The sequence below is a fragment of the Colletotrichum fructicola genome, assembly GCF_000319635.2.
Source record: "Colletotrichum fructicola Nara gc5 chromosome Unknown KSG_Nara_v1_contig05, whole genome shotgun sequence".
NCBI classification, from domain to species: domain Eukaryota; kingdom Fungi; phylum Ascomycota; class Sordariomycetes; order Glomerellales; family Glomerellaceae; genus Colletotrichum; species Colletotrichum fructicola.
This window is the reverse complement of record NW_027094055.1, coordinates 5214486-5227044: the sequence shown is the minus strand read 5'-3', so window position 1 is coordinate 5227044 and position 12559 is coordinate 5214486. Positions and strand designations below refer to the sequence as shown.

At 59.8% G+C, this 12559-nt stretch overlaps 5 protein-coding genes across 5 annotated transcripts; 2 read left to right on the top strand and 3 right to left on the bottom strand.

Moving 5' to 3' along the window:
* Positions 1-358: 358 nt before the first annotated feature.
* bglB-5 (Beta-glucosidase B) lies at positions 359-2931 on the bottom strand (the record flags this gene model as incomplete). Its single annotated transcript, XM_032021262.1, has 2 exons — positions 359-2818; positions 2875-2931. 2 exons carry the CDS (start codon positions 2929-2931, stop codon positions 359-361), a joined length of 2517 nt encoding a protein of 838 aa, XP_031881770.1.
* Positions 2932-4222: 1291 nt separating this feature from the next.
* Positions 4223-5746, top strand: CGGC5_v010214 (uncharacterized protein; the record flags this gene model as incomplete). Its single annotated transcript, XM_032021261.1, has 1 exon — positions 4223-5746. One exon carries the CDS (start codon positions 4223-4225, stop codon positions 5744-5746), a length of 1524 nt encoding a protein of 507 aa, XP_031881771.1.
* Positions 5747-6056: 310 nt separating this feature from the next.
* Positions 6057-7839, bottom strand: CGGC5_v010213 (uncharacterized protein; the record flags this gene model as incomplete). Its single annotated transcript, XM_032021260.2, has 3 exons — positions 6057-7496; positions 7619-7628; positions 7817-7839. 3 exons carry the CDS (start codon positions 7837-7839, stop codon positions 6057-6059), a joined length of 1473 nt encoding a protein of 490 aa, XP_031881769.2.
* A 1619-nt stretch (positions 7840-9458) lies between these two features.
* CGGC5_v010212 (uncharacterized protein) lies at positions 9459-10724 on the bottom strand (the record flags this gene model as incomplete). The annotated part of the gene is made up of 1 exon (XM_032021259.1): positions 9459-10724. One exon carries the CDS (start codon positions 10722-10724, stop codon positions 9459-9461), a length of 1266 nt encoding a protein of 421 aa, XP_031881834.1.
* Positions 10725-11560: 836 nt separating this feature from the next.
* On the top strand, positions 11561-12038 carry CGGC5_v010211 (uncharacterized protein; the record flags this gene model as incomplete). The annotated part of the gene is made up of 2 exons (XM_066152286.1): positions 11561-11619; positions 11669-12038. The coding sequence occupies 2 exons, from the start codon at positions 11561-11563 to the stop codon at positions 12036-12038; spliced, it is 429 nt and encodes a 142-aa protein (XP_066008383.1).
* Positions 12039-12559: the final 521 nt, after the last annotated feature.

Sequence of the window (12559 nt, the reverse complement as noted above, 5' to 3'; positions counted from 1 at the left end):
GAATTTTTGGGCCTGTTCAGTAGCGTAGCTGACGTTGAAGTAGTGGTATCGATTAGAGAGTGTCCGCTCTTTTTTTGGCCGGCGCATGTCTCCTTAGAAAACACTTCCCATTTCATTCTAATTTCTTGGACAGGGCGCAGTCGTGGCTGTGGGTTTTCGTGCTACTATGACTATGATGCAGGCGTCCGAGACACGTCAATTGTGAGCATAGGTAGGTTGCAATGGCCATTTGCTACACATTCGTGGCACGTGAGTATTCGATCTTAGATTGAGGCCGCCATCTCGACTATGATGAAGCAGTTACATTTTCTATGAGGTATTTCATAACTCTGTCTCATAAGCTTTGCAATATTCCATTCTAGCGCTGATATGTCAGCCGATCTAGAGCCATTGCGACCACAGAAATTGTCTCGGCTGCAGACTCTCCGAGAGTGAAGTTGTACTCTCCAGCCTCAACAACCCATTCCCTTCCCGCCTCGTCAAACGACGCAACGTCCTTCGCCGCTACAGACAGCTGCACAGATGTCGTCTCACCCGGCGCAAGTCGAACCTTGTCGAACGCAACAAGCACCTTCACTGGTGTATCCGGCGACGGAGCCGCCTTGCCAGCATAAACCTGCACCACAGCGCCGCCCTCAAGCTTGCCGGTATTAGTAACTTCCACCGTGATATCAAACTCATCACCGCCCTTCTTGGCCACAGCAAAGTTGGCGTACTCGAAGCTCGTGTAGGACAACCCAAAGCCAAAGGGAAAGTTCACCTTGGACTTTCCAACGCGGTCGTAGTGCCTGTACCCCACAAACACGCCCTCCTCATACGTAACCCTCAACTGCCCGTCGACACGTTCACCAGGGAAGTTCCCGTGCGCCGGCGCGTCCTCAACCCGCGCCGGGAAGCTGACGGGCAGCTTGCCCTCGGGGTTCACCGCGCCCGTGAGGACGTCCGCGATGGCGTTGCCGCACTCCTGCCCCGGGAACCAGGACTGGGCCAGCGCGGAGATTCTGCCCAGCCAGGGCATGGCTACCGCGACGCCGGTGGAGTTGACTACGATCGTGTTCTTGTTCGCTTTCGCCACGACGCTGATCAGCCCGTCTTGGTCGCAGGGGAGGTGGAAGGATTCTTGGTCGCGTCCTTCGGTCTCCCACTGCGGATCGTGGCCTGTGAACACGATCGCCAGGTCCGCGGCGGCGGCTACCTTCGCCGCCTCGCCCTGCAGATCGGCATCGTGATCCGACTCAAGCGCGAAGCCCATCCGCACACCCGTCCTGCCCTCCAGAATCTCCAGACCGATCTTCGTCGGCGGCTTGCTGTGGATGCGCAGGCGGTACGTCCTGCCCGCCTCGAAAGCGTGCTTGATCTCTGGCTCGTTGGCTGCGAGGAACAGCGCACCCATGGGATCCGCGCAGTTGCCCGTCTGCTCAAACACAACCTCGTCATCGACAAACACCTGCGTGGGCCCGATGCCGGAGCAGGCGATGTAATGCGTCCCCGACTCCGCCGGCGTGAAGTCGCCGACAATATCAAGCGTCTTCCACATCGACTCCTGCGATCCGAGCGGCGAGTACGCCGAGTTCGGGTAGCTGTGCAGCACCGAGACGGGCTCGTCGCCCGCTTGGCCGTGGAAGTCGTAGAACAGCCTGCTGAACCCGGGCTGGCCGTCGAGGCCGACAATCTTGCCGACCCGGCCGTCCGCGCTGATGGGCGGGAGGAGGCGCTCTTTGTGCGCGCCCTTGGCGTAGCTGAACTCGACGTCCTCCCCAAGAGCGGCGTGGAGTGCGTCCCACGGCGGGAGGCGGTAATGCGCATTCACACTCGCGCTCCCACCGCCGTGCGCGAGACCATCCTTGGCGTACCCGATCAAGGCGATCTTCTTGCCCCTGACCTTCTCCTTCGTCAGGGGCAGGATGCCGCCCTCGTTCTTCAGCAGCACGATGCCCCGCGCCCCGGCATCGCGGATGAGGGCCCGGTGCTCCGGCCGGTCGATCGCCTTCTCAACGGTGATAGTCGGATCGCGGAACCCGTTCAACTGCTCCGTCCATTCCAGGATCGTCCGCACCCGCTCGTCAATCACATCCTCCGTGAGCTCCCCCTTCTCGACCGCCGCCAGCACCGCAGCAGGCTTGCGTATCCTCGGCGGGCCGGGCATCTCAATGTCCAAGCCGGCCTTGATCCCCTCCGCGACGGAGTTCGTCCCGCCCCAGTCGCTCATCACCAGCCCTTTCCACCCCCACTCCCCCCTCAACACCTCCTTCAGCAGCCACTCGCTCGAGTCGCAGTGCACCCCGTTGACCAGATTATACGCCGACATAACCGCCCACGGCTTCGCCTCCTTCACGGCAATCTCAAACGGGCGTAGATAAATCTCCCTTAACGCGCGCTCCGAAATCGTCTCGTCGACCGTCGTACGTGCCGTCTCCTGCTCGTTCGCCACAAAGTGCTTAATCGTCGCCGAGACACCCAACCCCTGACAGCCCGTGATCATCTCCGCGGCGAGCTTGCCGGCCAGAAACGGATCCTCGCTGTAGGACTCGAAGTTACGCCCGCCGAGCGGGTGGCGGTGGATGCAGACGGTGGGCGCGAGCAGGCAGCGGGCGCCCTTGGCGCGGGACTCCTGGGCGAGAGCGGCGCCGACGGCGCGGGCGAGGCGGCGGTCGAAGGTGGCGGCGATGCTGCAGGCGGCGGGGAAGCAGGCGGCCTTGGTGCTGCCGTCGATGGCGGCGCCGCGGGTGCCGTTGGGCCCGTCGGTGGTCTTGATGGCGGGGACTTTGGAGGGGACGTCGCCTGTTTCGACGAAGTTGCGGCCGGCGAGGAGGCGGATCTGGTGAACGGTTAGTGAGATGTTTTGTGTGAGAGGGATGTTACAGAGAGAGATACTTTCTCCTCGAGCGTGAGGCTCTTTAGGATTGCTTCGGTGTCTGTTTTTTCAGCCATTTTGACGGGTTGATGTGAAGAGAGTTCAATTGTAGAGGCAGCTCATCGTGAACATCTGCGGTTCATGGGGCTCATTTATCACCCCGCGATTCAAGCTGTTGAAGATCCGAGTGGGGGACCATCGCGGAGGTCGGAACTCGGAACGGCTGGTGTTGGCGGGGCCCTCCGCATTTTGGCAGTGAGGGGTGACAGCGCCAGGCGATGACGACTTTGGAGCTAAGATGTTCTCCGGATGGCTTCACCAATGGGGTGCTAAAGATTGCTTAATCGGGAGATATGGGCTGGCCGGGGCCCCGCTGTTCGGAAGAGAGGCCGGGAGGGGGGAGGCCGGAGGGTAAGGTGAGGGCCGATAAGAGCGTGGAGCGGCAAGGTTTATCTCGGGCCGGGCGTTTGACATCTTCACGAACGTTGTCTCTGTTGAACAACGAACTCTGCCGAAGAGATGGAAGGGCGTCCATGACTCATTGAATCACTGTACTCTCGTCTTCAGTTGAGACATGTGGGCCAGCATGTCAAGCTTCCATTATTTATGCTCTGTCCAAGAGACATAGTAGGAAATAGCACCCACCCACAGCTGAACATGATCTTCTACAAGAAGAGGTTTCGACACGTACACTGATAAAGTATTAGGCGAAATGGGATACGCCGTCTTATCGAAGAAATCTTCCTCGACCAAGGAACGAGTCAATGTAAAATCACAAAGGATTTCTCACACCAAAGTCCGCAGTAAGCAGCCCCCTGAATGCCTCTGCGCCGGCGAGGCGGAATTCAATTGGTCAGCGGCAAATTTCTCCCAGTCGGCCGGACGCTCCGGTAGCTCCGTCTGACGCACCGAGCGCGTCTTTGAACGAGATGACAGAAGCTAAAAGTCTCCGAGGAAGACCACGAACAGGGTTAAGACAGGACCAGTTGACAAGAACGAGGGCTAGATGTGGAACATTGAAATTGTAAACCCCAAAGGCCATCAACAATGCAGCCCTATGTTCCTCTCAGGGTGGACTTGGGATGACTCGAAATACATTCGGCCGCCCACCCCTGAGACACTGAAAACCGCGTTTCCCCAGATGTGCTGAATAAAGCGAACGTCATCCATTCAACAGTCCGCCGCCCAAAGTCCACCGCGCCCACGCTAAGACACCGCGCGCGGCTCGGACTTTTTGGACCTTTGGGCAACGTCCCCAGTTTCCATTCCCTCGGAGCCCATTCTCCATAAATAAGCACCGTTTTCTTCTTCTCACCTTCACCTCCCTTTCGTGATGTTCCCACGATAGTCCAACATCCGAACACCGCGATGCCGCCGCCTCCAGAGTCCGCACCAGGGCACGAGGCCCAGTCCAACGGCCATGATTCCGGCGCAGAGACGGCCTCCAACGGCTACGCATACAACACCACACCATCACCACCACCCAAACCCGTCGTCCCGGCGCTCCAGCGCGCCCTCGCCCCGGACCTCCTCCGCGGCCTGCTGATGCTCTTCATGGCCTTCGACCACAACACCGTCGGCCTCAACGCCTGGCGCCACTCCACGGGCCCACCCGACGGCGAGCGCGACTCCGTCCCCGTCGACTCCTGGAACTGGTGGTTCGGCTACCTCGTCCGCACCCTCTCCCACCTCTGCGCCCCCGGCTTCACCTTCCTCCTCGGCATGGGCGTCGTCTACTTCGGCCGCTCCCGCAGCAAGCTCGGCTGGTCCGCCGCGCGCATGGCCCGCCACTTCGCCGTTCGCGGCGCCGTGCTGACGCTGGTCTCCGTCGTCCTCGGGCTCGTGCTCACGGGTGGCAGGTTCTGGTTCATGAACGTCGTCCTCGTCGCGCTGGGGGTGGACTATGTCCTAGCTGGGCTGCTCTGGCTCGTTATCGCGATCACAGAGCCGAGCCTCACCACCCTCCTCGACCGGTACATCTTCACAGATGACGGCGGCCGCGAGAGAGAACCTCTGCTCGAACACGCAGGCCACCACACCCCCTCCGGCACCAAACCCTCCTCCAAAGCGACCGCCATCTCCTGGCACGCCCACAACGCCCTCCTCCTCGCCCTCTCCCTCATCACCATCTGGTGGAACATCTGGCTCTCCCCCACCCACGGTACCTGCACCACCACCGCCACCTCCTCCTCCGCCAACGACTTCTGGCGCTTCTGGTTCTTCCAAGTCATCTCCCCGCACGTCGTCTCCCCCTTCCCGCCCCTCGCCTGGCTCTCCTTCGCCATCCTCGGCCTCCTCTACGCCCGCCTCGTCACCGCCCGCCCGCACCTCCCCGTGCCGTCCCAAGTCTGCGCCAACATCGCCGCCGGGCTCCTCTTCCTCGCCGCCTTCGTCCTCACCCGCCTGCTGCGCGTCGGCAACCTCTCCGAGCACTGCCTCCGCGCGCCCGAGCACCTCGCCCACCCCGCGACAAACCCGTATCTCGCGTCCTCGGCGTCCTTCTTCTACATTGTAAAGTACCCGCCCGACGTCGCCTTCTACTGCTTCACCCTGGCGGGCACCTTCTTCCTGCTGGCCGCCTTCTCGGCCGTGCCGCCCAAGTTCGCGACGCGGTGGCTGGGCGTGCTGCTCGCCTTCGGGACGTCGGCGCTGTTCTTTTACGTGGTGCACATGGTTATTCTCATGAGCATGTGTTTGTTGCTGGTGGCGCTCATCGGGCGCGACACGGGGCTGCCGCCGCCGCCGGACGGACGGCCCGCGACGGGGGTGGACAATGTGTGGGTGTGGGCACTCAACTGGGCGTTTGTGATGAGCGTGATGTACCCGCTGTGCAGGTGGTACAGCGGCTTCAAGAAGAAGAGAGGCGCGGACTCGGTGTGGAGGTTCTTTTAGAGTTGCATGTCGCGATGGGTGGGTTGGATGACGCCATGGGGGTTTAAGTAATCCGTCCTATGTGTTTGCTTATCATGATGAAGCTGATTAGATACCATCGCCATGTTTTGGGCTTATCTTTATCTCACTCAGTGATTTAAAGCAGTATAGATGTCATGGAATAAAAGAGAGAATATTCAGTCTAAAGTTTTGGTATCTAAACTCCGCGTGTATCATTCAATCCCTCAACTCCGGTGCCCCCCAACCCTGCCCCGGTCGAACGAACTGGGTATATAAAGACAACACAATCTACATCAACAACCACAAATCTCTATTTCCACCTCGGCTGCGCCGCCGGCGTCGGGTACGGCTGCACTCTACTCCTCCTCCTCGTAACCCTCTGCGGCCTCCCCGACGCCGAAAGCGCCCCGGAGCTCCCGGCACTCGCTCCGTGGGTCGCCGGCGCCTCCGCGGCTGCCGCTGCCGTTTTCCCCGTCCGCGCCGCCCTCGTCACCCTCGTCGCGGCAGCCTTCTGATTCGCCGTCACCGGCTCCTTCTTCGCCCTCGTCGCCGTCGTAGGCCTGCTCGGCTCACTCCGCGTCTGGCTCTCCACCCTCCTCGCCGTCCTTAGCGCCCTCCCTGTCGTCGTGGTCGTCGTCTTCGTCGGCGACGGCGGCGCAGTCACCGGCGCAGCAGCAGCGGCAGTCCTCCCGCTCCGGCCGCGCGTCTTCAGCGGCGCCGGCGCAGCAGCCCGTCTCGCGGCCCCGGACCTCGTCGCCGCAGGCGTAGGCGGCACGGCCACTGCTACAGCTACGACCGGCGCTGCCGGCTCCGACTCGGCGCCCTCCTCCGTGACCAGCGTCGGGTCCTCGTCCGGCGGCAGATCGCTCCGCCGCGCCGCCGCCCACTCCTGCACCCTTCTCTCCCTCGCAACCTGCTCCTCGTCTACATCTGCGCCCTCGCCCGCCAGCCGCTCCGCGACGCGCAGCTTCGTCCACGACGACTTCATAATCTGCCGCTGTGCCTCGCTCTGCCTCAACCACTTGCAGAACCGCTCGTTACTCCGCTGCCACCTCCTCGCATCCCCCTCTTCCTCCTCACCCTCCTCCTCTGGCTGCTGCTGCTCCCGCTCCCAGCTCGGCTCACTGCTCTTCGCCTCCAACGCCTCCTGTTCCTCCAGCGCGCTAACCGCCCGGCCCGCCTCAAAGTACCGCCCCGCCGCCGCGATGGCCATCTCCTCCGCGGCCTCAAGATTCGACCGCGCCGTCAGGCACACGTCGCCGTGCGCGCCGAGGTCGCGGCGCACCCTCTCGCGGCGGTCCTCGGCTGCCGCGAGCGCAGCCGCGAGCGCCTCGATGGCCTCGTTGGCGTCCTCGAGCTCCTGCATCTGCCGCTTCATCAGGGTGAGGGACGTCTCGCAGAGGGAGCGCGCGCGCTCGAGGGCGGCGTCGGCTTGTAGTTTGTCGCGCTCGGCGTCGTCGCGCTCGTGGATCGCGCAGCGGTGGTCGAGGAAGGTGGTGTGTTTGCCCGAGTGGCCGCAGTTGCGACAGGCGTCGGGGTCCATGGCCGGCTTTGAGGCCGGACTGGCTTGTGTCTCGGGTCGGTGGTTGTATGTTGTCCCGTGCTTGCCCGTCCCGCACTTTCCGGTATACTGTTGGTTCCAATCTCGATCTTCCGGTCTGGTCGGATCAGGCGTATGTTCGTGCTTTGCTCGAGCTTGCTTCAATGCTTTCCGTCCCTGTCCGTCGGGGGAGGAGGGGACCCGGTGTGGCTGTGGCATTGTAGTGTAAGCAATCAAGCTTCTCAATGACGGGAACCATCTCCCATTCCCATGTCCAGCCCTAAGAGAGCTAGGCAGGGGAGGGGATCCGGAAGATTGACAATCTGCCTCACCTCTCTGTTGCTTTTTGCGAATCTCCAAGATCGATCTTGCCTCTGCGGTGGAGATGGGTTTATCACGAGATAGTCCAGAATGCAAAAGAGAATGTAGGGATCAAAGGTGGACGGCGGGAAAAACGTGGTAAATGGGGGAGGGGAAGGGGGCCCATGGGAATGGATGGGGATGGTGTCAGGTTCAAAAAGCAATCGAACCTCGCGAAACGGCGCAGCTTCATTGGCAACGAGGCCGGGGTTCTGACGTCTGCCCACCAACAGCAGAAGAGGAAAAAAGGGTCACGATCCTCTTTTTTTTCCTTTGCCGTGCCCGCTTCGAAAGATTTGCGGTGGGTTCTTGTGCAAGCAGGCCAGGGGTTGGGCAGAGCCAGCCAAAGTGTGGATAGCTTGGGCTCGTTACGAGTTAGCGATGACGGACATTGGAGCTCCATCTAGTATATATGCCAGATTTACCGGAACCTTGGGTTCAAAAGGTTTGGTCCCTGCTGCGTATGAAAGAAGCACATTTCGCACCCGAATAAACCTGTGATGCTCTGGTGATACGAGTTTGAGGGATTTGTGCTTGACCGACTCTTTGCAATTGACTCCAGCTGTGCATGCTGTATCCGTAGCCGCAGTGATGACGAGTAATGCCTCTTCATCCTCACCGACATCTTTCACAAATCCGTCACGTCACGCGATGATGCATGCTGCATACGTATGTACGCCCAAGCACACACGACTCGCAAGCCATGTCACCCGGTAGCTCCTCGCTCCCAGCGGCCTGGTAATAAACTCCCAACACTACTGCGCGGCCTGCCGGAACGCATACGACCCTGACATTCCGGGTGGGCATGTTCAAGACACAGAGCGAGCGAGTGACGGACCAGAGAACTTCTAGAACCTCCACCGTTTCATTGGGGCCGCCTTCTGTGCCGATTCGTTGCACAAGTTGCATGGGGGGGGACGCACACCCGTTGCAACTTGCAGCGCGGCCGTTGCTCCGTCAGAAGAAGAAAACAAAAGGATATTTTTGATGATCTCCATAAGACGAGGCCCCAGAATTTACATAAAATCTGTTAGGTTTTGGGTAGCTCTCCACCGAGATTGCTTCCCAAAGCGGCAAGGCGTCTTCAGGTGAGCCCCGTTTTACGGATACGGCGGGTTCCTGCTGGGGTGAAGAAACTCGCACTTTCGGCTGCGGCGTCCAGGAAACGAGCTCCTGGAGCAGAGCACCCCTACCTGGTCCGACGACCCTGGGTTTTGGCAGGGTCCCGTGACAGGGATAGCTCCGAGGCGAGAAGGGGGTCAGGAGGTCCGCTCCAACGGGGTTTTCTTGGGTCTGAAGCTCCGCAAGGTGGAATTCATAAAGAACATATGTTTGATAAGTCTTGTGCAATGATTCAGGAGGGTTTGCAAACTGTGCGCACAGTGTTCGTTTCGTTCTGCGGTTTGCGTGTGCATTCCCGGCGCCGGCCACGGATGTGACGGTGCATATGTGGCCCCGCCGGCCCGCTCCCGCTCCCGAGTGAGACTCGGGCCATGCGAGCGGATGGTGCGTGGTTGGAAGCTAAAGAGCCGGGATTGTGCTTTCTTTTGCTGGGCGCCTGTGCTTTTGGAAGCACGCCAATCGATCGAACTGAACCATGCTCCTCCTTGGTTGTTTGTACACTAGTTCGGCCATCATCGACGCTGGGTATTGAATGAAGAACGATACAGTAATAGCGCTTGAACATTTGACGGATGACCGACCGGAGGAATATGACTGATATTGATTGTATTGTGGTATTCTCGCTCGAAAGTGTGAAGTGAAATTTCGCGTAAAACATGGGTCTCATCACTTTTGCGTCTTATCCTCCCCTCAACTCGGGTACGGCTGCGTCCTCCGTGTCCGCCGGGTCGTTCGCTGCGGCCGGCCGGAGGCAGCTGGAGAAGCCGGGGCACGGGGAGTCGCGGGGATACTCCGGCTTGGCCCGGGCTGCGGCTCCGACTCTGGCTCCGGCTCCTCCTTTTCCGGCACTCTCGTCATCACTTCTACTTCCTCCTCCTCCTCCCCCTCCTCCTCTTCTTCTTCCTCCGGATCCTCCCCCATGTCCTCTTCCACCTTCATCTCCTGCTTCACGTCCGTCCGATCCGGCACAGCCGAAGCGACCCGCCACAGATCCTCGCCCGTGCCCTCCCGCTTGACCGAAACCCGCGACAACATGGCCGGCGAATGCAGCTCCGACAGCTCGTCCTCTTGCTTCACCGACGGGCCCGGCGTAGGCGTCTGCACGCCGGCAGCCCACGCCTCCACCCGGCTCAGCCGCTGTCTTTGCTCCTGGGCGTACTCCCGAGCTGCGTGCTGCCTGCCCTGCTGCTCCCTCGCCCGGATATGCGAGCGCACAAGGTGATCACAGTGATCTGCATCGATCATCCCCCCAGCTGCCTCGGCCTCGCGAACCCTCCTCTCCACGTACAGCTGCCGCTCAGCCCGCTTCCGCCGCCCATGCTGCCGCTCCGCCTCATGCGTCCTACGCCCAGCGATCCTCCGCTTGTACGCCAGCTCCCATGCATAATACGCCGTCGACTGCTCAAAGCTCAGCTCCTCCGGCTCGTCATCCGTCTCCTCATCCCACCACTCCGTCCCCGCCTCCCAGAAATGCGGATCCAGCGCCTGCACGCGCTCCGCCCCCTCCATCTCCGCGTCGAAATTCCCCGCCTCCTCGCCTGCGTTCTCCATCGCCGCAGCCTCCGCGTCCTCGCGATACTCCGCCGCCCGCATCATGTCGATGAGCGCCATCTTCTGCCGCTCCGCACGCTCGCACAGCGCCTGCTGCGCCGCCAGCTTCTCGTCGAGGTCCTCGCGGCGCGCCTCCGCGGCGTCGAGGGCCTCGCGCAGCGAGTCGACCAGCGCGTCCTGCGCCTCAATCTGCTCCTCCCAGGCGTCGACGCCCTCCTGCGCGGCGGCGAGCATGCGCTCCGCACGCGCGAAGGCCCGCTCGGCCATGGTGCGCCCCGCGACGGCCATGTTGCGGTCCCAGACGGCGCAGTAGTAGCCGAACATGTCGATGTGCTTGCCGTAGTTGCCGCAGCCTTTGCAGGAGCGCTCGTCCCGGTCGTGCGGGGCCAACCACAGGGGGTCCATCTTTGGAGTCGTCGCCGGCTTGGGCTGCGCTGTTCTTTGGCGGATGGTGCGGGTTACGAAATTCCCTTGCCGGGTCGTAGTTTTATGTGTGCAGCCGTATGTCAGGTGACAAGATGCTGCGACGTTGGGTTCTTGCTCGGTCAAATATAGGCGGGGGAGTCGACGATGAAGTTGTCAGAGTGGGCGAGGCACAAAGAAAATGACGCGGTTGAAACACGCCCGAAGCTGTTGGATGGGAGACGCGTCTGTGGTTCAAATTCCTAGTGGCTCTGATTGAGTCTTGCGCCCCGTGTGACGCCACGCTTCAGGGGCTGATTCGCTGTGGGATTGGCCTGCGCTGTTACACGTGGTCGTGCACCCACGGCAGCTCAGGGGTTGATTGCATCCCAATTAGTTGCTTTTTCTTTCTTAGTTTCCAACATGCAATGTCCATTGGGCGACGTGAAATCTTTCGGGTCGATTTTTTGACTGATAATCGTTCTGATCTAGATCAATCTCGGCGACGAGATCGGGGGAGTCATGTGCGATCTTGCTGTTAGAAGCCAACGTAGCGTTGACCCATTATCAATAGCGATACGATGGATAACTCGGCAAAAACCATTGATGCAAGTTGAACAATCTTGTGAGTATTAATTCAGGAAAATTCAAACTAAAGGGGGAAAGCTGAGAAAGACAATAAACTGTCAAGTACGCTCCAACCAAATGGCAGCACAACCGCATGATCGTCAACACTGCTGGCGATTAACCTCATCTATGAGATGGATACGGCTGGTATCTTGACGATTTCTCCTCGGTCTTGTACGTGCGTCTAGGTCCAGAAAGAACAGCGCCTGGCGATGCTATTGCCGCTGTACCTGAACAGGTTCCCTCCAGAGATCTCTCAGGTTGTTTCGAGGTTGTAACGGGCAAAATGTTTGTCCAAGGTGCCGCTAATGATTGGACAGAGTCACCGTCGTCCTCTGTCTTGATGGCTGCATCTCCAACTTGACGTACAACGTTCGGAGTGGTAGTCGGCGCCGAGCCACCGACGTGATCATTGTGTTCGTTTTGCGAACCTTTCCCTTCGATGGAGGCGACTTCATCTTCATCGTCGTTGTTGTTTTCGCACGGGGGCCTTTCTCGTCGTTCTCGTTCTTCGCAAGCCTGGTGCAGATCCCTCGCTTCCTCGCTTGTTTCTTGCAGAAGTTGTTGAATCCAGAGTTTTCGGTCGCCGGCATCTTTCGCCTTCTCCAGCTTATCCATGTTCGCCTCAAGTCGGCTGATTTCGAACTCGATTTTGTCATATTTCTCTCTCCGGACGTCCGCTTCCTTTGAAAGCACATCCAGCTCTTGGCTCAATCGTTGGAATGCTTGCTTCCTGCGTTCAATAGCTTCGGATTGCTCCTTAAGCTCTTGGCTCCACTGGTCGAGAGCTCAGGATTCCGCCTCAAGAGCGTCCATTTCGAGTTGAATCCGCGCGTGTTCTGATAAATCCGCATCGTTTGGTCCCACGGCTGGCCGCTCATAGCTGTAGATTGGCGTCTTTGGCCGTTCAATGTCACGCACGGCTTGTAAGACACGAATATTTTCATAGAACAACTCGTCCATCTCGATTTGGGCGGCAAGCTCTTTGTGTTTCTCGGCCCACAACCTTTCGGAGAGGAAGCATTCGAACGAGTACAGGCGTCGGGTTCCATATGGCTCACGTCGGTAACAGCCTCGGCAGGTTCCGAACTCCACGGTTGTGGGTTTCTCGTTGCGGAAAACGGGGGGTCTGATCATCTGTGTGGGAGACACCATGTCAATCAACTAGTTCCTATGAAGAAAGTTCGCGGGTCAACTTATTGTTTACTGCC